The sequence below is a fragment of the Haemaphysalis longicornis genome, unplaced genomic scaffold (assembly GCF_048455015.1).
Source record: "Haemaphysalis longicornis isolate Haplotype H1 unplaced genomic scaffold, Haemaphysalis longicornis Haplotype H1 scaffold_6, whole genome shotgun sequence".
Classification (NCBI taxonomy): Eukaryota; Metazoa; Arthropoda; class Arachnida; order Ixodida; family Ixodidae; genus Haemaphysalis; species Haemaphysalis longicornis.
In genome coordinates this window covers 85,934,579-85,958,417 of record NW_027526407.1, presented here as the reverse complement: position 1 = coordinate 85,958,417, position 23,839 = coordinate 85,934,579, and the positions used below count along the sequence as shown (strand labels likewise).

The 23,839-nt window shown below is 47.7% G+C and overlaps 1 protein-coding gene across 2 annotated transcripts in view; it reads left to right on the top strand.

The window, feature by feature from the left end:
• Positions 1–23,839, top strand: part of LOC144143601 (pancreatic triacylglycerol lipase-like) — an 81,928-nt gene that overhangs the window by 37,810 nt on the left and 20,279 nt on the right. For both annotated transcript variants that reach the window (XM_077675425.1, XM_077675424.1), the window contains exons 2-3: positions 18,600–18,764; positions 20,365–20,648. In XM_077675425.1, the coding sequence (XP_077531551.1) occupies positions 18,671–18,764; positions 20,365–20,648 (378 nt within the window). In that variant the 5' untranslated portion in view covers positions 18,600–18,670. The remainder of the gene's footprint in view (positions 1–18,599; positions 18,765–20,364; positions 20,649–23,839) is intronic.

Sequence of the window (23,839 nt, the reverse complement as noted above, 5' to 3'; positions counted from 1 at the left end):
GGTACAGGATGAAGAAGCACGCATTAAAACAACGAAATTTTAGTCCCCCGTACAGGGTGGAAGTGCGGGATTCGGCTCATCATGTGTTCGAATATGCGGGCGGCAACGAAGGCGTTGGCCATGAATCTTGAGTTGCTTACCTTCTAATAGGTGAACCCTTTAAAAGCGCACAGGCTCATGGGAATATTGTTTTCTTCTGCAGAGCGCCGCCACTTCTGGTTTGGGAGCTCTCCTGGCCTCCCGTTCGCCGTCGGCTTTCACGCGCGCTTGTTGTTTATGTGTTTCCGCCGGAAAAAAAACGCTCATGCATTGGGAATTCCATAAAAAACAACGATTACCCTACTAGGAGTTTACCTGACAGACAAGCACACAACACGCACACACGCGCCTGAAAGCCGCCGGCGTAGGGGAGCGCAGGAGAGATCTCGAACCGTAAGTAACGGGAGCAGACGACGTATTCCTGTGAGCCTCAGCGCTTTTTACTGGTTACCTATGCTCTCACCGTTGAAAGATACTTCTGCGACATTTCTACTCGGCCATCCTCTCCTCTTCCCCTCATCCACCTTGCTTTCGGGTTACTTTATTTAACTGTTCGTCATGGCATAAAAAGGGCCAAACAGAAAGGAAGACAGGAAATAAAAAAAAAAAAGCGTGCGGCTCCATGATGTGCAGAATAAGTAGCAGCGTGCCTCAGAAAGAAGGTCCACCAGTTTCTTGTGAGCAAGCACTTCGCAGGTGCGTGTCCAGCGAGTTCTCTCTCCCCTTCACTCTCAGAAGTTTTCTCAGTCACCGCAACCATTTTCAGGCACGGACCGACTCTACGCGCCCTTCCCGTTCAAGAAGATAGTTTTTGAATCCGGCCGGGATCCAGGAAGCCGCACCTTTTTGCGATACGCCACGAGTAAGCGAGGTCCGTGACAAGCACAGTATCCAGAGATGCCGACGGCTTATCGCGAGCATCGGCTGAGCTGCTGGTCAATTCATGCTGTAGCGACAGTCAGCACCAAGGAAAATTTCTTCGAAACAAAGCAATGAGGGCCATCTCAAGCAAAGAAATATGCTACCAAAACGAGTCCACTACTCCTCCAGCCCCCCCCCCCCCCCCCCTCCCCCCCCCCCCTCCCCCCCCCCCTTCCGCCGCATTCCTCCTGTATTGACCTTCGCTTTTTATTCTACCTTCTTTGCGGCGGCGCGAAGAGGCTGGTCGCCGGCAGAGGTGCATGAACCGTATGTAGGAACAAATGGTCCGAACTTCAAAGTAGGACCATTTGGTCCCGGAACTTATGACCCCGGAACAAATGTTCCCGGGCACTTCTTCGGGCAAAATGATTTTTCAAAACCGTACGTTGGCTCTTTGTTTCAATTTGGTGCATCTTGCTGGAATGTTGTATCGCCTTCTCTAACAAACACTGTCAGTAAGCATTTTAGTACGCATTTTTGTGCAAATGCGCGCGCATGGCGTAACACATTTGGCCCATTTTTGGTGTTTTTATTCGCGTTTCCGCCGTTATTTCCGGCTTTTTATTTCATTCTTCGTTTGTTCTGGATCTCTGAAGATGCATTTTTTATTTCTGTAGTTGTTTGTAATATTTCATATTTTTATTTCTTTCGTATTGTATTGTATTGAAATTACGCACTGCAACTAATTCTCTGTATTCACGCTATTTTAACTATTAAACCATTAGACCCGCAATTATATATTTTTGGGCAAATGTAGTGCGTTACAAGGTCCAAGTTATGGGGGGGTACTCGGCAAAGAATATTTTAATACGAATAATAAAGTTTTATCTCTCCTAACCGGGTGAGAGAGCGGAATTGTGCTCATCATGCGTTTGAATATGCAGACGGCCACACAGGCCGGGCTATGAATCGTACGTAGTTTACCCTCTTTTGCTTTCATTATTAAAAGATATTTCTGGGACATTTCTAATCGACCAACCTTCCTTTCTTCCACTCATTTACCCTGCTTAGAACTTTTTTTTTATTTGAGCGTAGGTCACGGCATACAGAGGGGGAAACCAAAAGGAAAACAGGAAAGAAAGAAGTCACGTGAGAAGCAGGCGGCTTTATAATCTACGGAATACTTCAAGGCATGCTTCAGAAAGAAGGGTCATCAGTTTCTTATGAGCAAGCACTTCCATACTAGCAGGCGTAAGTGACGGAAGCTTGCGCATGTGAGTTCTTTCTACCACCATCGGAACTTTCCCCGGTCACCGCCACTAATTCCAGGCACGGCCAGGCTCCCCGCTCCGTTCCCGCTTAGGGAGATAGTTTTTTTAGTCCGCCCGTGTTCCAAGAAGGCGCACCTGTCGCGAGACACCGCGAGTAAGAGAGGTTGGTGACAGGCAGAGTTCCGAGACATGGGCACGCCTGATCGCGACTAGCTCGCGCATCATCGTCTGGGCCGCCGGTCCGACGTGGCTCTCAGGATATTCAGCACCATGACAAATTTCAGCTTAAGAGGGCAACGCCGGCCAGCTCAAGCAAAAGAAATATTCTACCAAAGCAAGCCACCTACCCCCCACCACTTTCCTTTCCTTCCTGTTTGCTCTTTGCTTTTTAAGGGGCGTCCTAAAAGGGCTAGTCTGGCGGTGGTGGTGCATCAACTTACATAAATCGTCGGCTTTTCATAGAACCATGACAAGTGACTGTCTTTGGTTGTCGCAATTTTTGGGAAAATAAAGCTGTCAGAAAGACGCGCCAAAACATTTTTGTCTATTCGCGCGAATAAACTGCACATATTTGTGCTCAAATGCAATTCCGAAGAATAAGTTTGTTGTTGAAAGTGGGTGACCAGTTTTGATGAGCTCACCTGCTGCCGTCAGCAATTGTTACGCTCCCGCGGCTCGCCGGCAAAATTAACAACTCATGTTATCCAGCAGACTTCTAAACTTTGCAGCAAGACAAGAGGTGTAATGATAGCTACATTGAATATTTTCGGAAAAGAAGAAAAGTATCTGAGCTGCAAGCTACGAAATTACCAAGGTCCAAAATCTTTATTAGTGCCGCTTCGCTTGATCCGAACTGCAAATATTGAAGCCTTTCAGATGGAGAGAACCGCAACGCAGCTTAGCTAACGCGGTAAACCATTCATCTGGTAAAATTCTTTTTTGAGATAGCGATATATCTGCGAGCGTGATGCCCTAGTACAACTCCATGTTGTCTGATATTCAGCGGCACCGGCCCACTCAGATTTTCGATACTTCACGTAAACCTAAATAATACTGTCACAGTAAATAGGCTCCCCGCACAGGCCCAAGTGGGACTCTTTTATCAAGCTTTAATAAATAGACGAACCCAAGCAAAGAAAGCACGGGAGAGCATACATGTCAAGTTTGTATGGAGAATTTAACTCAAGTAAATTCAGCCTTACCAAATATATTATATACAGACAGATGCAAAATACATTGTGCACAAATACAAACATATAAATATAAATACACTCACCCCTTCCCTCCTTCCCTCATTTAGGCGCTCATGCAAAACGTGCAGTAGTGGTGGGACCATTTTTTCCTACTTTGAAGTTGGGACCACTAGTTCCGAGACCATGAGTTCCGGGACCGGCGCTAGGCATCTCGTATAACACATCGAGAAAACGCTCCTTCGGCAAGCGGTCCTTGACTCTCACTAGCTCATGGCGCATATTTTTGGCTGGAGCGTGGGCCACCTGCACGTCATTTTCCCATAGGACACGTGCCAAACACTCGCTTGTTCCTGGAATGTATGGTACGGGAGCTCGCTTCATCGGGGGAGGAGGTGGCCCAATTGTTCCCGTCGTGCCAGTCGGCGTTCCGTTGCGCTTATGAAGTGCCTCGGGTAACCGCAGCTAGCCACCTCGTACCGTACATTTGCCGTGTTTACCGCCGCATCCTCGGGCTTCGAGCACCATCATTTATCACGCTGCTTTTTGTTTGTATGTTTTTTTTTTGTTTGGACTGGTCGGCGCCTCTATTATGTTCCGACATTCAGCAATTCGCGCCGCTATTTGGCTGCGCAGCCGCGGTTTGTACACATTTTTTTTTCCTTCACACGTGCAGGACATCATTTCTATTCGCTTTTCGCTGAAAACATGGCATATTTATTGCTTTACCTCCTGCAATTCCAAGCATATATGTGGGCTTGCGGAAACCATGGTACCTGACACCGCCACCGTTTCCGTGTTTTGGTGCGTGGAGTGCTTCGCCGGGCGTAGACAGCTGCGTTCCGCTTTGGCTGCACTGACGATTAAAAGTGGAGAGGTGTACATAGTAAAGAGGGCAAGAGTGGGCAGCAAAGCGGGTTTAGCGTCTGCGAATGAGAGAGTGGAACCAGGTGGTTCAACCCTTGGGATGCATACCTGGAAGCAATGGCGCTCGTACAACGCCACGGGCTGCGGCACCCCGCGAAACTTCGGGCTATAGCAGGTGGCAGGAAGAAGTTGGACCAGGGAGCTGACTGGGTATCATTAGCGTCGCTAAATACAGGCTTTTAAGTGCAATGCACTTCTTAAGCTACCCTGAACCTGCGTCCACCGGCGATGTCCGCGCACGTGGAGATGGGCGCGCACAGCCTGGCCGCTGACATAACACATACCAACGTGGGGGATTGGCCAGGAATCTCCTCGTCTTCCTTGGCAACGGGGGGAGATGGGCGCGCGCTGCCTGGCCGCTGACATGGCACATACCCACGTGGGGGATTGGCCAGGAATCGGGCGTGAGAAGGGCTAATGCACCCGCTTAAAGGAGTACTGACACGAAATTTCAAAGCTGAGATCCGCTCTAGCAATCAAGTACAACAACACAAATAGGAGTCTGTGAATAAATGCATCTTTCTTTCTTTGTAGTTGTGTGTGTGTGTGTGATCTCTCTTTCGCGAACATTACCGAACCGCGCAAATTCAACTCGTGCATTCCCACTTTCACATTCTTCCCCTCGGGGAAATGCGGGGAATTTTTAGAGTATCGGCACTCTTTTCTCTCATTGTTATGTGCCACCCGCATTTTCATTGGTCGCTCGGCACCACGTGATATTTGTTTACATATGGGCGCAGCTATTTTGTTTCTGGGCGCCTCTTCTACATCTCTCTCTCTCTCTGCTGCGCGGACGCTAGAGTGGCCGGTCGCCCTCTTCCCGTCACAACCGGCGGCGGTTTCATTGGCAGAGAGGGCAACACTGCAAGCCAGAAACAAAATTGCCCCCAGGCGCTTCCTGATGCACGAAGTGGCGGTACCCTTAAGCGTAGCTTATTTAGTCACGTTATTCACCATTTGCCAACGGCTATCGATAATTACTTTTCTGTCGCGAGTTGTGCCCAGATTAAACTTACTTTCCCTTTGGAGCGTTGCGGTGACCACAAACATCAGACGTTTAGCAATGCCTTTGGAGAACAAAAAAATGGTGGTTGATTCCTCTGTCATCGGAATCGGTAGAACACGAAAGTGAAATGTGAGACGAAATCTGCAGCTGGACATGATTTGCGGGACGGCGGCGGCCTTATGGCTGTGCTTGGCGACCGACGTCTTGCTGGCGGGTCGCTTAAGCAAAGGTGTACTGGTGTCAGTTTCGTGACAGATATGCCGTCAGTGAAATATTGGTGGATTCCGGCATAAAACGTTTGTGTTAAAATATCAAACCCAAAAACAAACAAACCTGTGTATAACGTACTCTTTAGTTATAAAGGTTGCTTCCCCGCAAGAACCTCTGTGCAGGGGTGCACCCTTTACAGGCCGTTTGCTTCGTTGTACTGGCCTCACTTCCGTGACGGATGTGACGTCTGGGAAATCTTCGTGTACCCGGGAATAAAACACTTTCGTGTTAAAAAGCAAATGAAACAGTTGGAAGCTTATGCAGAGTACGTGAATTGCATAGCTAAGATTTTGTCCTTTTATTTTGAAATAATTGGCTGAGGTTCTATTTTTACGTCTTTACTTTTAAAGACGGTAGTCTTTCTTGGGCTACTTAAACCCAGAAATTTCGGTCTGTCTGTATGTCTGTCTGTCCGTCTGTCTGTCTGTGTGTGACTCGATTCAGCCACCCGGCCAAAGTAAAACAATGCCTGCGCAATAGTCTTATATAGTCACAGATAAATCTACCCGTCTAAGTCCGGTGTAATGTTCATACCTGTCAACATTGTTGAAGAAGAACAAGACATTACGCAAATATAAGACAACAAATTAATACAGGAGTGATGTTGGTAGTGTTCCTTCATAAAAAATCATACATGTTTGACTTTGGTGAAATTAAATACTGCATCAACTCCAGAAAAAAAATTAACTTCGCCGTCGCCTGCTATCGCCCGCGCCACGATAGCTTCTTGCGGCATTTTAAAGAATCAACCGGCAACATTTTTCCACTAGATATGTTCCACGTTCTGCTTGCAACGCACGTGGAGTAGAGAAACGCGGTTGTATAAACTTTGAAGTAGGGCGCCTCGATTCACGCGCGTCATCGCCGTACGGCAGCGTTGGCATCGAGACACCCGGTTTGGAGCAGTGGAACGCGGGAAATTTAAAATGATTTAAGCAAACCTTTGGCGTCTTTACCTTGGGAGGAGCGCGACGCAAGAGGAACAACATGAGAGGTGAGCGGGAAAGCGAAGGGAGGCATTTACTTTGCAAAAGTCGATAAAGACGATCGTCTTTTGACGACATTTGCAACGAAAGAAGCAGATACGGGGCCAATTTTTTTTACTTGTTACCCGCCTTTTTCTGTCTGCTGTCAGAGCACCCCCAAATTTTGAGTGCTGCATCTGCCGCATTCTGCATTATTGAGGCCTTTTGTCGCCTATATGACATTTACACTTTGCATCGATAATTCGATATTATAAATTTCAAGAACGAAATTAGGGGGGGGGGAGTGTTGGTTTGTTCCCTACAATAGTTCTTCGAATCCTGTGCGCACTCGTATAAAAATATGGTTATTGCAATGAACGCAACAACTCACATTTCAGCTTTAATAAACCAGAAAAGTGATGATGTTGTTTGGGCGCCGGCCGTTTCATTTTTATATTTTTAGTGGTGGCGTAAACCCCCCTCTCCTTCTTCCCCTAAATAAACGAGGAAGTAGTCCCTGCTTGCCCCATTGTGATAGGAGTGGTTATATCTCCCTCGAACAAACACTCTTCTCGCTACATTAATTATTGAAGCCTGCATTAAGGGCTCGATGTAAAGATTATATTTTGATAATCCTGATTTTCGTAATTGTGTATTGCACCGAGGCCTTGACGCTCACACATTATCTTTCCCTCCGTAGTTCATCTTCTTTCCTGAGGTAATTTCGGCAGGCTACTTTAGAATCAATTAGCATGGTGATAATGTATTTTCCTGTCGTGACAGCTAAAACATAGTGCTGCTGCTTTCGCAGCGTTCGTGGAGGTGGTGCTAATAGTAGGGGCGTCGAATTCTTGTCCGTTGGCGGTTGTTACTTGGACGCCGGGTGTTCGGCTCATGAAGGTATGTAGACGCATCGGTGTATCTTGCTGCCATGCAGTAAAGTCAGTGTATGTAACACGACGTTGTTTTATGCCGGGTACACCAACATCTAAGTGACGTCATATCCGTCACGGAAGTGACTTTGCCAGTAAAAAGTGCAATCGACGGGGCGGCGCCAAGATTCGAGCCCAGGAACTCTCTCTCCGCAACGGGAGGTACGAGGCGCTCTTGCAACTGCGTTAGAATTCAGACATCAACAGCTCTACGAACGCACCTTATATCCTTATCTATACCTCATTCAGAAGGTGCTGCCGTCTAGGAGAGGCGAAGCTAAGTAACGCATCATGACGCTAATGAGCGCCGACAGTTGGCGCCTCGATGCCAGCGCCTTCGTGTACGGGGGACGCGTGTGAACTCAGGCACCCTCCGTTTTCGCCTTGTTCCCATGACCCTTATGTGTTTCAAGCTGCTGTTTCTGCACATGTTATTTTTGGTTTTTCTGTCCCAGAAATTAACGGCTATTTGTTTGTTTCTTGCTTGTCGTCGTCGCTTTGTCTGGCGGGGTCAGGCTCGCGAACCCTTCGCACATGAAGGAGGTTCCTTTAACATTCATCTGCTCCTGCGAAGGCCCCTTCCACTTTCGTGTTTTACCAATTCCTATGAAAGACGGATCAACCACAATTTTTTTCTCTATGTTGGGGCCACTCGTACGGCTTGTCGAAGGAATAGGGGAACGCGGTCTCTTTGCACATCGGGGAGGGGCGGAGAGGGGTTGGAAAGGAGGGTTGTTTTCGTCGTGAGTGGATCTTCTGTTGCTATTAATTCGAGACTTCCCAGTTGCGAGATGTGATGCACCTTTTGTATTTGTTTTCATGTGTTGTATGCAGTCTTAACTCCAGTAGTTTCTTCGTGGAAGTCTCAGGGAGATGACCTTAGTCCAGCTTTATATGATTGCCGTTGCGCGATGTCCAGCTTAGGCTTTTCCGTCCCCTTGAGGGACAAGCATGCGTTTCATTAGTGACCCAGTTAATGAGGATCGCTTGCACAACGACTAGCGGGCCGCTTTCTTGGGTTCGGAACTCTTATCATCATTGTACTGATAGTATAGAAGGGACCACTAGGCACAATTTCGTGGGGGGCGGGGTGTTGGACAGATTTTCCTGACTTTAATGGTTGGAAGAAGTGTTCCTACTACTCCCGCGGTTCATTTCCTAAGACGTGAACCACCTAACCAAGAAATTATCTAGCCGTAATAGTTCTTCTCTTCATACTAGCGCCAATTGAAAGTTGGGACGAAAGGTTGGAAAAATAAGCGCAGGTGTTTGCTGAGTTTTCCGTTCTCACTTTCGCTTGTCGCTGTTATGACGCTGACTCACTAACTCCCACTAATTCACTAACTCCCCCGGTTGACTATTTTGATAGAACTTTCGTTTACCGCCGTTATAAAAAATTAAAAAGTTCCTACTGCAGCCATTTCTGGTGAAAAATTGAGACTGAATTTGCAAATACTGATTGGGACCCACTCAAATTAAACAACGCGAAAGAAATGGCGAAGGGTTAGTGAAGGTGCCCAATGTATCGTCAATAGCAAAGGGGGCGGAGAAGGAAATGGTCGTGTTTATAGGACTTACACACCTAACAACTAAGACGACTCAGCGAGCGATAAAACAGAAGATGATAGGTGTAACGTTAAAAGACAAGAGAGCAGAGTGGGTCAGAGAAAAAATCTGTGTTAAGGGCATATCCCAAGAAATTAAGAAGAAAGAGGTGTGGGCACGACATCTAATGCGAAGGCAAGAGAACCGTTGGTCATTAAGGGTAACAGAGTGGATCCCTAGAGAAGGCAAGCGTGGCAGGGGGCCGCCGAAGGTCAGATGGGCGGAAGAGATCAAGAAGTTTGCGGGGATAAATTGGTTGCAGTAAGAACGAGCCGGTATAATTGGAGATCTATGGGAGAGCATTTGCCCTGCAGTGGGCGTAGATAGGATGATTATGATGATGACCACTAACCAACGAAAAATTTGTGACCTTTGGAGCGAATGATATTGGCTGTGAATGCGTTTTTTCGGCGCTACACGAGACACTAATATAAATCAATGATCGGATAAGTTCGGGGAGTATTTTCCGGTTAGCCTTTCGAGCCAAATGGCTACCATAGAATGCACTGGCCCATCATAATACGGCGAAGTTCAATAACGAGCTCTAGCGAAGTGTGCTTAAACCGAGCAAGGAATCAAATTTTTTTCATGCGTGTTGATTTATACAGAAAAAGACATCCCCCTCGCGAGGGGCACGATCAAATGCACAGCATTTCCGAGGGGGTGCGCCGGCAAGTCGTATCTCTTGATCGCGGGACCCGTGTCGCCATCTTTTGGAAGCGCGGGACAACTTGTGGCGCTTTCGAAACAAACGAGAAATGAGTGAAGGATATAAGGCGCGTTCGGTGCATCGAAATCTGTGTCCGTTTCGTGGCTCGGTCGGTTGTGCGCCGGGCACCTTGCGTTCCACCCGCGGCGTCATGGGTTCGAAACCGGGCGCCGGAAACTGTTATTTCTTCCTGGCTGCGGACGCGGACTACGACAAGGCGCGCTTGCGGACTACGACAGCGCACGCCAACGCCGCGTGACATTGTGAGTTACTAAAATGCTATGCATTTAAAAAAATGGCCCCGTATCTGCTCCTTTCGTCGCAAATGTCGTCAAAAGACGATAGTCTTTATCGACTTTTGCAAAGTAAATGCCTCCCTTCGCTTTCCAGCTCACCTCTCATGTTGTTCCTCTTGCGTCGCGCTCCTCCCAAAGTAAATACGCCAAAGGTTTGCTTAAATCATTTTAAATTTCCCGCGTTCCACTGCTGCAAACCGGGTGTCTCGATGCCAACGCTGCCGTACGGCGATGACGCGCGTGAATCGAGGCGCCCTACTTCAAAGTTTATACAACCGCGTTTCCCTACTCCACGTGCGTTGCAAGCAGAACGTGGAACATATCTAGTGGAACCCTTCGTAAATGTTGCCGGTTGATTCTTTAAAATGCCGCAAGAAGCTATCGTGGCGCGGGCGACAGCAGGCGACTTCGAAGTTAATTTTTTTTCTGGAGTTGATGAAGTATTTAATTTCACCAAAGTCAGCATGTATGATTTTTTATAAAGGAACACTGCAAACATCACTCCTGTATTAATTTGTTGTCTTATATTTGCGTAATGTCTTGTTCTTCTTCAACAATATTAACAAGTATGAACATTACACCGGACATAGACGGGTAGATTTAGCTGTGACTATATAAGACTATTGCGCAGGCATTGTTTTGCTTTGGCCGGGTGGCTGGATCGAGTCACAGACAGACAGACGGACAGACAGACATACCGACAGACCAAAATTTCTGGGTTTAAGTAGCCCATGAAAGACTACCGTCTTTAAAATGTACACGACACCTTTGCAATGCCATGGCATGTTTCCAACTACCCGGACACGGATGTGTAACTTCCTTGTCACTATATGCGGTGTGAACGTCAATCAAAATAGAGCTGCGCCTTTTTTATTGTCGAAATAAATTCGTGTCGTTTTAAATCGTCAAACATTTAAAAGTATTATGGACGCATTTACATTATCCTGAAATTTGCGAGTTTCCGAATGGACCTTTTTTCCATTACCGATCTGCGCATACCCAGCCTGCCGTTACGCCATTCTTGGCAGGCGCCTCCGTCAAAGTAAACGAAAGAGCGCCCGTCAGCTTTCTGCTTGGGCAGCTGTTATGCTTTCTAATGCTGCGCGTTTTTAAAGATGATAGTCTTTCTTGGGCTACTTAAACCCAGAAATTTTGGTCTGTCTGTCTGTCTGTGTGTCTGTCTGTCTGTCTGTCTGTCTGTTTGTCTGTCTGTCTGTCTGTCTGTCTGTCTGTCTGTGACTCGATTCAGCCACCCGGCCAAAGTAAAACAATCCCTGCGCAATAGTCTTATATAGTCACAGATAAATCTACCCGTCTAAGTCCGATGTAATGTTTATGCCTGTCAACATTGTTGAAGAAGAACAAGACATTACGCAAATATAAGACAACAAATTAATACAGAAGTGATGTTTATTATTATTATGTTTATAATTTATTATAAAAAATCCTGGTATCAATGATACCACATAACCAGAAATAATTAGACAAGTACAGCGCCGGTTGCTACAAAACAAATAGAGCGCGAAGGCTGCAAGAAACAGACACTTACAGAAACATATAAACAGCTTCAAGTTGATTGTCGAGAAAAGATTAACATACAAACAATTTAGAGTGGCTGACAACCACAAGATTAACATGCAAGGTAAACAATGATACAAAAACATTCGCTTCAAGAATGCAGCAATATACAGAACAGGTTTGGTTTTATGTCACAATGGGTACTGTACCGCACTAACACACTATTCTAACGCCAAAATCATTTTGTTACGACGAAAATCCCAAGGACACAGGTCTGGAAAACTGGCATGAATAAATAACCCTTTTGTTCGAATCCTCAATAAACCGGGTAGACCAATGTCGCAGAAACTCTGCCTCACACAAAAGGGGATCCTGATAGTTTACAGAACACCGTTTTATCGAACACCGTTTTATCGAACACCGTTTTATCGAACACCGTTTTATCGAACACCGTTTTATCGAGCACCGTTTTATCGAACGCCGTTTTATCGAAAGAGTTTTTTTTTTTGCCTTTTCTTGTAACCGAATTTGCAGTAGGTTTTTTTAGTTTCCTCTTCGCTGTGTAATTTGCAAATCTTGTGTCCGAAGCGAGCCTATTTAACAGAATTTGTGGTCTTTGTAGTAGTTGGCTTTTATTTACAGCGAGCTTTCTTTTTGTTTTTGTGATGTGCAAAATTTGTCTCCACAATTTTTTTGTTCTGTTCATTGCGCAGGTGGTACTGCCTTAACGAATCTCCCTGTGTCTCTAGTCCCCACTCTGATCCGAAGCATATTACAGCATTGTGGCGTATAGACTAGAATGCCTCGATATCGTACTTTCTTGTATACACCGCTTTCGTGTCGACACACAATCTAATTATTTCGCCGCGTATGTTCTATTTGAGTAAGGCACGTCTTGGCGCTAGTGAGTCCAATGTCAAAAACCTAACTGGAACGCCAGCAAGTCTTTCCCGATTTCTGCCTTCCTAATTTCTAATGGGCCCAGAGTTCAGTTGCTAAGAGGTTACCAAGCCTTGTCCTACTGTTCTCGGTGCCTTGCTTAGAACTAACGAGAAAAAAGTTAGTTACAAAATTAGTCACCATACTACAGGTTGGTTAGTTTTCATCTCTCCCCGCCTCGTTGCGCCCCAGCATGTCTGGGGCCCATTCTCTTTTAGCATTTTATCATAAGGCATAAAAAACATTCAGATCAAAATAGTAAACACCAAAAAGAGAGAAATCGTGCAGGTCTACTCAACAGAGCGCCGTCGCCCGATTACGTGGAAATAAAACAGTAAAATTGAAAAAAATTGGCAACGATCAAACAAAATCAAATATGGTCCGTGCGATTATCTGAACGAAGCATACAAAAACCAACAAAAGGCCCTGTTTGGTCCGGCGTGTTTCTCCGTCACCAAGGAAACGTAACGTTGGTAAATCGAAAGAGGGACGTAAGAGTGCCGACGCATAAGTAGAAATTTATACGAAACCCTGTATTTTTTTTATTTGAGCATGACCAACAGATGCTGTGACGACCTGTCCTACTTGACGATTTCGCCTATGACGAGTTGGCCATGACGGTTTCACTTGTGAGGAGTTCTCTTAGAGTCTACCACTTGTGTTGGGGCCTCACTTAATTTCACTGTCGGAACCCCCAATCCTCCTGCTGTTCCATTTATATAGCAGTAATCTTTCCGAAGTTCTTGGCACGATATCTCTTCAGATACAAACAATGTGACCACATTGTCCGAGTAGGAGTCCTGTGGAAACTACGTGAAAAAATGGGGAAGGACAATACTGGATCACGTAAGGATGAACCATGGCGCAGGGCATTTAGCAACACAACCCAAATACACCGATACTGTACATGTAAGGAATATTGCGCACGGGGTTGCTATAATACTTACTACTGCAGTTGCGAATTCTCTAATAGAAACCAGGGGTACATACATGCTTGAGTGCAATCAAGGAAGACAAAATTTTTATAAAAATTCTAATAAAACAAAGGTAATCAAAAACACGGGAAAGACACGTCAACATATATAGGCAGGTTTTTGTATGCAGTGCACCGCAGAGGCAATGTAGAATGAAGCTAACTGCAGGTTAGATTAATGCGATGGCCAGTCAAACTAAATAAACCCCCAAAATTACAATGAAAGCCGCAAAACCCCACTTTCGATAAAACGGACGTAGGTGGTTCGATAAAACGGCAATCGATAAAACGGCGTTCGATAAAACGGGCATTTTTTCGATAAAACGGCGTTCGATAAACTGTCTGTGAACCCCCAAAAGGGCTAACTCGCCTTCCAAAAAGGTCACGAGGTGTTGTCTGAAAAAGGAAAGCAAGGGCCACTGCATACGTCACCTGCGATTCTGTGCTACGGCCCTGCAGCGATTACGCCACTGTATATAATGTCCAATTACTACGAATAGTTTGCCTAGGGGTGTGTCAGGGCACTGTTCTCTCAGTTGATACCGTGCAAGCTTCAAACTTGGAGCCAGCTCTTGGCCAGCTCTTGGCGTGCAAGCGCTCGCTGCTTTTGGTGTCTGTGCGCTGATGAAGTGTGCTTTTTAAATGCAGAGCATTTCAGTAACTCACGATGTCACCCGCGTTGTCCCGTCGTAGTCCGCACCGTAGTTGTCCGCACCCCTCCCCCTACACTATATAAAAGAAAATACTATCCGGCGCCAGGTTTCGATCCCTCGACCCTGCGGGCGGAACGCAATGTACATGGTGCTCTACCCACTGCGCCACAAAGCCGACACAGAACGGGACGCTACGAACGCGCCTTATACCGTTGACTCATTAAAATTACTGCTGACGAGCGATCTCTCGTCAGCAGTTGCCACAAGTGCAACACCATTAACGTAACGCAAACTACTTAACGTCCTGCGCCCCCGGAAATGCTCTGCATTTGATCGTGCCCCTCGCGAGGGGGATGTTTCACTGCGTCTTCCTACTGGCCAGTACACTCTTCGCCATCTGTCGGATGTTGTGCGAACCCTTTGCGGCTGATGGCGCGCGATTTGAAACGATATTTTAAATGCAGAGCATTTCAGTAACTCACGATGTCACCCGCGTTGTCCCGTCGTAGTCCGCACCGTCCTTGTCCGCACCCCTCCCCCTACACTATATAAAAGAAAATACTATCCGGCGCCAGGTTTCGATCCCTCGACCCTGCGGGCGGAACGCAATGTACATGGTGCTCTACCCACTGCGCCACAAAGCTGACACAGAACTGGACGCTACGAACGCGCCTTATATCGTTGACTCATTCAAATTACTCCTGACGTGGCGGCCGCATTTCTGATGGAGGCGAAAAGCAAAAACGCCCGGTTGTACGAGATTTCGGCGCACGATAAAGATCCCCAGGTGGTCAAAATTAATCCGGAGCCCTCCACTACGGCGCGCCTCATCGCCTTCCTTGCGTCGGCGCGTTAAACCCCCACAATCAATCAATCAATCAATCAAATTACTGCTGACGAGCGCATCTCTCGTCAGCAGTTGCCACAACTGCAACAACATTAACGTAACGCAACTACTTAACGTCGTGCGCCCCCGGAAATGCTCTGCATTTGATCGTGCCCCTCGCGAGGAGGATGTCTTTTTTTTCTTGGTTGTTAGCGATGCATAATCCAGTCATTGTGTATATCACCTGCCTTCACTGGGGTTTTATTTTTCCATGTAAATTACCGCACACTTCGGCCGCGAACGGCTTCTGCGTCCTCTGGCCCAAGTGCTGCGCTGTCGTGTTTACGGATTTTTAAATCTCTTTTGCTTCTTTGCTTAAAGCAAAAGTTGTAAATACCACACCTACGGTAGCTCCGTAGTCACGGACTGCTGCGGGCCTATCGATAATATAATATAAAACTGAAAGAAACCAAGTACGCATCGTTCAGACTACGCTAATAATGAATCCTTTGATTGCTCTGGAATGCACAGAACGCTAAAGAGATAGACTAATAGTATTGTCGTTGGTACGTACTTGAGAACATCTAAAAACGCTGCAGAAACGCTAAGGATCAAAACACGAAGAGATATATGTTGCACCGAGTGTCTTTCCGCTTCCACACTTTGAAATCCTTGCAAAAAATGGAAACGAAAAAACAATAAAACTTTGTATCACACGCATAAAAATTTTTCAATATTACGAAGGGAGACAAAACAGCGTGGTCCAGCGTACAAAAAGTTATATTTTGGCGCTGCGATGTGCAGTAAACGGAGGAAACAGAATATTCCTACGTAGCCAAGAACGACGCAGAGCTTTTCTGAACGAAGTTTATTAAAGCGACCTCCTGGTCTACAAAAGACTAGAATGAAACAAAAACGTCGAAGAAGCAGTCCGCAGTGTGACGTGCACAGATGAACGTCGTCAAAGTGAGTTGCGCGGCGTTTGCTATGCATGCATTACTCTCGGAACGTTATTAATTTCCGATCCATGGAAATGGGATCGAGAACATTGCCGAAGAAACAAAAAATCAAGTTAGCGACAAGGTGACACCCTTTCCAAATACTGGCCGACGGCACTTACGACAAAAAGAGCAAACGGGCGCTCCGGTTGAAACGCCAGATAAGAAAACCGGAAGCGGCCACGCGCTGTTATAAAACTAACAAAACGAAATATGAAATTAAAAACCCAAGGACGTCCCAAAGCTTTATTTACATGCGAGCCTGAGCGCAAGGTAATACAAGCTGGCAAACAGGTAATTCAAGCACCGCTAATACCTGACTGAGTGTACTATTCTAGCTCCAGGATGCTCTCAAAAGGGTACATTTGCTTTTTCATTCTCACATACTCTGCATTCTCACACAGTCACACACTTATAATCGAATCTGAAATCTCCCGTTTCTTGCCTTGGAATGGCGCGCCTCCATTTCTCACGCAGCTCCCCGTCGCCTGGCAAACAGAACAAGGAAACATATTCTGTTGTATCGTTGTACAAGGAACGACATCCCGGGACACAACACGTGTTCGGCATCGTCGTTGCACTGCTTAAGTCGCATCACAACAGCGCGAGACGCACGTTACATTTTTTTCCCGCACAAAAATAACACAACTCGCCGCGTATCCGCCGTTCGAGCCAGCGCAACGGCGCCGGAGGAGTGAACTTAGAGTTCCTGTATATAGCTCCCGCAGGGAGCTAAGAGTTGCGCGACCGACCGCCATCTTTGTTATCCGGATTGCTGCGGGAAAGCCGCCCGTCGCGAGTGAAGGAGCCTCGCCGACACGCTTCCGACGGCGGCCGACGCGTGGTGGGGGCGCTTCGGTTGGCGGCGCCTTACGGCGGCTACGCTGGATTCCTGCGGTGCCGCCCGCGTCGGCGGCTGCGGCGCAGCCGTAGTGGGGGCTTCTCTGCGCGGCATGGATAACCGGAGTTTCGCAATCACGGCGGCGCGTGGAAAAGGGTCGCGCAACTCTTAGCTCCCTGCGGGAGCTATATACAGGAACTCTAAGTGAACTCAGATGGTGGCGCCACCGCGCGGCGGCCAAACGCAGCATATGAAGCTCTCCCATTGAGTTACGGAGCAGTTTCGTGACCAGTAAAGCATTGAAAGATTCTGGTATAGCTTTAGACCTTCTTTAGTTTATTTTTAATCGGTTAGTAACTGACCAGCATTGAATAGACTGCAAGACAGCGTTGGTTTCCCTTCCGATCTGGTCTGACGAGTCCAACGAAAAACTATGGTCATATCATCGGCATACAAAATACACTTCACTTGTTGACGTAAGTTTAAAATATCATTAATATATAGATTAAACAACAAAGGTGCTAATATACTACCCTGTGGTACGCCAGCTATTATACGCTAAACAGATGATTTGTGGGTGTCCATGCAAACATACTTTGTACGATAGGCTAAATAAGAGGCCACCAGTAAGTGAACGCAACACCGGAAACCATACCTATCTAGTAGCGATAAATGTATGTTGGGATTAATGCAATGGAACGCCTGAGAAAATCCTATGAACAGGCCTAGAACAACTTTGTTTTCTTCGAAGGAGCATAACACGTATTCTTTTTGATGTAGTAGTTCTAATTCCGTAGATTTGTACGTTACAAAACCGAATTGATCATCACAAACTAGCTTATGAGTTTTACAAATTGTTGACATCCGAATTTGAATGATCTTTTCAAGCCCTTTAGAAAATAGTTCCGATATCGACACGGGTCGATAGTTTGACACACATCTCCTGTCTGCCTTTTTGGAGAGGGCTGACATTTTGCCTTTTGCATTTCGGTTAGAAAAAACGCGTGAATTAAGGCAGAGATTGGGGTTAATATATCGAGGACGCATTTCACCGGCTTGATCTGAACGTCATCTGCATCTGGGCTTTAACTAAACAACGTATGAATACCCAACGGTCATCAACCGTCCTCCCTTTCACTGCTATTTTAAAGCAAATCCTTACTACTTTCGTCCAGCGGTTTCGCCGTGGATGAGCAATTTCTCCTTTTGACCGCAGACACACACCTCGAACCGCACCGCGTGATTCACCAGGCCCGTTGCGGCGCGCGCGCAAGGCCCTGTTTTCACTCGTTCTGCTCAACTAGAGGAGGCAGAAGCCACGGTTGCGGCGCTCAGCTGATCGGCAGCCAACTAAATCCGCTGCCAACCGCGCATGCGCTGCTGAGTCGCTTCGGGCGATGTGACTCGTCTGGCGCGCGCACCCGGTGAAGAGTAACGCCGCGTTCGCCGTGAATGAGAGCGAGGCCGTGCCTACTCCTGTGAGCGTTGCAGGGGAACGAACGGCTATGAGCCGTGGTCGGTAACACAGCTACATCAAACGTTAACCAAGCAAAGCCCAGACTCAAACAGACTGAGCCAAGGTTAGCTGAAGCTAAGCCACAGCCATTTTTAACTACATTAACAGGCCTACTCAAACTCAGCAGCTGAGTTCCAAGCCTCACCCACAGGCAAGGTTAACTACACGACAGCCGGGGCTTTTGATTTTATTTTCTGAAATATTTCTCTTGATGTCCCCGGTCCACCTTCCAACCAGCCTAATGATGTGCCTTCCCTGTCGCAGTTCCAGTGAAGCAGCGGAGGTCGAGGCGCGCCCCTGCGGGCGGCCCCTGAAGGCCTGAAGACGAGCGTCCCATGGGGGGCCGCTTTCCCTGGCGGGCACTGTGGCTCGCGCTGCTGCTCCTCGGGCCGTACCTCGAGGCGACCACGGGCGCAGTGACCGAAAGACGCAAGTTGCCACATTTCGCTCTCCGTTTACTTGCGTGCGTGTGCGATACAATGACACGACGAAGCAGAGCTCCAAACACATATGGAGCTGAGCTGAACCCGCCGCGGTGGCGCAGTGGCTAAGACGCTGTGCTGCTGAATCCAAGGACGCGGGTTCGGTCAGGGCCGCGCTGTCTGCTTTTATGATGGAGGCGAGTAGTGAAAACACCCGCCTTCCGAGATATAAGTACAGTGTACTAGAAGAGAGGTGAGTCATTCGGGGCCAATTAGGGGGGTCCCTTTTGCGATGAAAATTTCTGCTGAGGAACTCCTGTTGTTAGCAGCGCCCCTGGCGGCCGCTGCTTACCAGTTGGTTTCAGAAGTTTTGTTTCTTAAATGAATTTCTATTTATTGACGTAGATAGTTTTATTTCTTCATTTTATGGTATAAAGCTTCATAAAGCCCGTCAAATAACTGTTGAATTCGATTGAAAAAATTATAGGGGGCGCTGGCTGCAACAGCAGTTTTGTGGGGAACGCCTGCGTTCCATACATTTTTCATCGCAAAAAAGGCCCGCCCTCTCCATTGGATTTCCCCGCACGACACACCTTGGTGCACGTACAGATCCCCAGGTTGTCAAGATTCGGAGCCCTCCACTACGGCCCACTACTCCAAGTTCGGTCTCAGTGTTCACACTTGCCAACATTGTAGAACGAGAACGAGATATACGCAAATATAAGGCAGAAAATCAATGGATAAGTGATATTTTCAGTGTTTCTTCATTAAAAACTTTATGGATGCTTGGTTTTTGCGGGAGCAAATGAAATACTACATCAACGGAAGAAAACCATCACCTGCTGTGACCAGCACTACCTTATGGCGGCATTTAAGAAATCAAACGGCAATAGCAACGAAAGGTTCCACTAGATGGGATCCACGTTCTGCTTGGATCCCATGCTTAGATGTCATCGTGGTTCTATAAATGTTGTAGTAAGGTTCCTCGAATTACGCACGTCTCTGCCGTAAATGAAATAATAAAATTGTTATTTTGGAGATTGCAGAAATCACACCACCATCAAAAGGTGTATTTAGCGATAATGACACGCGCACAACAGGCACCACGGAAACCAGTTTTTTGCAGCAGCAAGGCACATAACTAAACGATCTAGGGCTTGAAAAACCGACAACAAAAACTTCGGGTGCGAAATCTATTGACATCATAACACGTGGGCGAGTTGGCAAAGTAACGCTTTGTGCATAAAACTGGAAAACGCGTGTTAAGGACACACTAGTAGAAATTAATAAGAAGAAATGGACGTGGACAGGGCATGTAATGCGAAGGCAAGATAACCGTTGGTCATTAATGGTAACAGAGTGGATCCCTAGAGAATGCAAGCGTAGCAGGGGGCGACAGAAAGTTAGATGGGCAGATGAGATCCAGAAGTTTGCAGAGATAAATTGGTCCCAGTTGGCACATGACCGGTGTAATTGGAAAATAAAGGGAGAGGCCCTTGCCCTGCAGTGTGCGTAGATAGGCTGATGATGATGATGATGATGATGACCTCAAAAGTTTGTACTGCGGTGGTATCAGAGTGGCATTCACCTTTGGACGTCACGCGCAGGTTCTCTGGGGCTCTTCGAGAAGTGCATGCCGGAACTGGGGTGCTTCAGAAATGGCGGCCGCTGGTTCCACCTGCTGTACCGGCCCTTGTCTCTGCTGCCCGACGACCGACACCTGGTCAACACCACGTTCATGCTCTTCACGCGTTCCAATCCGGTCGTCCAGGAGTACCTCCACGCCAGCGAGGAGCACCTCTCGGGAAACACGGTGTTCCGGCCGCGCAAGCCCACCAAGATCATCGTGCACGGCTTCATGGACAACATACTCGTCGGCAACTGGCTCTTTGTGAGTGCACGAGGTCACGCGTTCGATTCCCGGCGGCAGCGGCCGCTTTTCTCATGCAGGCGAAAAGCAAAAACGCCCGTGTGTTCGAGACTTCGGCGCACGTTAAAGATCCCCAGGTGGTCGAAATTATTCTGGTGCCCTGCACTACGGCGCGCCTCATCACCTGCGTTGCGTCGGCGCGTTAAACCATCCAATCCATTCAATCAATCAATCAATCAATCAATCAACAAATCAATCAATCAACAAATCAATCAATCAATCAATCACAGACCGTTTGCTCGACCGAAAAGCTATAGCGGGTTCCATCCTGTCAAATGATTGCATAAAAATTGCGGAAACAGAAAGGTTCTAGATAAGACAATACACGCACCTATCATGAAGAAAAAAAGTACGATAGTATACCCTTATCTCATAAACCACGTATCGGTATAGATTTATAAATCGTTTGTGGATGCGTTTGCTCAGTGCGCAAAAAAAAATCGAGACACAGATTCGTTCTTCGTTTGAAATTTGGGTCTTTCAAAGTTTGACGATCGATTGAATGCACTTTTAGCGAAGTTTCGACGCAGTGTAGATGTCAGAAAGCTTCCGCGCTTCTTTCAACTCCCTGTAAGAAGGTGTGATGAGCTCCAGGAAGGAAACCGGCGCAGAAAAGAAAGCAGCGGAAGGAGACGAGGGCAATCACTCGCTAATGGGTATGCGCCTCCAGAGAAGAGGAAGAGCAGGAGGAACGCGACCGGGCTCTTGGGCGGACGAGCGTTCGGGGTGCGCCTGATCCAGCTGCGAATACACCCATCGACGGCGCCCGTACGACCGCACCGGGACATCACCGTACCTCCCGGTCACCAGCCGGATCCGTTACTGCACCGGGCAACAGCGGCGGGATCCCTCTCCTGACGTTTTCGCTGCGCCTGGTGGTTTCGCCTTCCATTCCGGTCAGCGTGGGACCTTCGAGCCACTCGCGACCGAGTCACAGCGGACTGCACGAGTGAGACTGTTCTGGTTTTCTTTACGCTTGTGCGCCTTCTCACAAATCGCCAAGAAACTGCGACAGGGAAGGACTTATTCACGCTTTCCTGTCCATTTCTGTTTCATTCTTTTATTTCTCAATTTTGTTCTTTTTTTTTTCCCATCCCGTTCCGAATATCCCCGTGCTCCCGCTCTGTGCAATATATTGCATCTACGCTTCACCTTCGTGTTGTGGCCTCTGTCGTCATTGACTCCGTGTGCTCGTCTCGTGGTTCCCACCACCTAACCCTGAGTTCATCACAATTGGCGTCCGCGACAGGACCTCTTCAATAACATTTCGAAGGGGTCACGAGGCTTGTCCAAGAGGCGTGGAGACAGAGAACCGACATGGAGGTGGAAAAGTTAGTGGCCAGCGGAAAGGAGCTGGGACTCCGCGATGCCGAACTGCGAGAATGGGTTAAATCGGAGCAAGACCGGTTGCGCGATGAAAGGGCGGCAGAACGGGAAGCTCTGAAGGCCGCAGCAGAGCTGGAACGCGCGAAGCAAGAGAGCCTGAGGCTCAGTTTAAGGCTACAGGAAGGCGCACAAAACAACCCACAAGCTGAGGTCTCCGTGGCAGCCCAAGCAAACCCCGTGCCTGCCATGGCGACGAGCCCGCACAACTTTATCCCTCCGTTTGATGAGAGCAGATATGACCTGGATGCTTACCTCCTAAGGTTCGAGAGGGTCGCTGCAGCTCAAAAATGGCCAGGGGATAAATGGGCCGTCGGCTTGAGCACATGCCTCACCGGAGACGCGCTCTCCGTCATCGGGTGGATGACGCCAGAAGATTCTCTGGACTACCAAAAAGTGAAGCTGGCGCTTCTTCAGCGGTTTCGTTTTACCCCTCAAGGGTACAATGATAAATTCCGTCAGGCTAAAGCTGGAGGCGGCGAAACAGGAACTCAGTTCGCGACGCGACTTTCCGGTTATTTTGACCGATGGCTCGAGACATCTAGGGTTCCCAAGACGTTCGAAGCATTACGCGACAACATGATCGCGGAGCAATTTTCCAAGTGTTGCTCGTCCCAGCTGGCCATTTTTATTAAGGAAAGTGACTGCAAGTCGACCAAAGAAATGGCTGAAGCTTACGACCGCTTCCTTGAAGCCCAAGCCCTGAGAAACTTGAGAAAGGTCAGGGACGAAAAGAGAGTCGCAAGCTGACCTTCCTTCCAAGAGAGCTCCAACCTGCTTTTTATGTGGAAAAACGGGGCACAGCGCGCAAAACTGCAGAGTAGTAGGCCTGAACATCCACTGCCTAAGTTGCGGAAAACAAGGGCATCACGCAGACAGCTGTCGCTCTAAGCCTCCTAATAAAGAGCAGGTGTCGGCATGCGCTGTTGAGAAGTGTCGCGACAAACCGCAACAGCATTGCGGGAATAAATGCACCTTGGCATTATCACGTTCTCAGTGTAAAAAGCAACACCAGCTCCAAATGAAAAGTGCTGCAAGGCGTGTGCCTGTTGTAACCGGTGAGATCTACTGACAACAAGTTTCCGTTCTGAGGGACACCGGCAGCAACGCCGTCATCGTGCGACGAGACCTCGTCCCTGATAGTTAGTTGCCTTACAGGCCGTGCATCAACCGTCCGTTTTGTGGACAATACCACAAGGAGACTTGAAGAGGCTTCCATCCACGTGGATACACCTTACTTCACTGGAAAAGTCCTGGCCAAATGCATGGCTAATCCCTTGTACGACCTCACACTTGGAAACGTACCAGGCGTTAGGGACCCGAATAGTCCTAACCCCGCATGGAAGCCACAACAACCAAGCCATCCAGCGACTCCAGCGGTGCTCGGTGGTGAAGCACATCTTCCTTCGGCCGACGAGAACACCAGCCACGTCCATCACAAGGTACAGCATAACCGCCCAGCAAGTCCCATCATGTTCGCCGGTGTTACAACAAAAGAGATGCGCCAACAGCAGCAGTTGGACAAGACGCTAGACAACTGCATGGATATGGCGTCGGCACAGTCCTCTTCCGATAAAGAGAACCCCTGCAAGTTTGTTTGGCAAAAGGGGCTGCTGTACCGTCGGTACGCTTTACTATCTGGCCGCTTCATTCAGCAACTTGTTATTCCGCATCCTTTCAGACACGCGGTCATGAGGAAGGCTCATGAAGGAATACCAGGTCATCATCGCTTCCTTAAAACGACTAAAAGAATTCTCCGGGATTTTTAT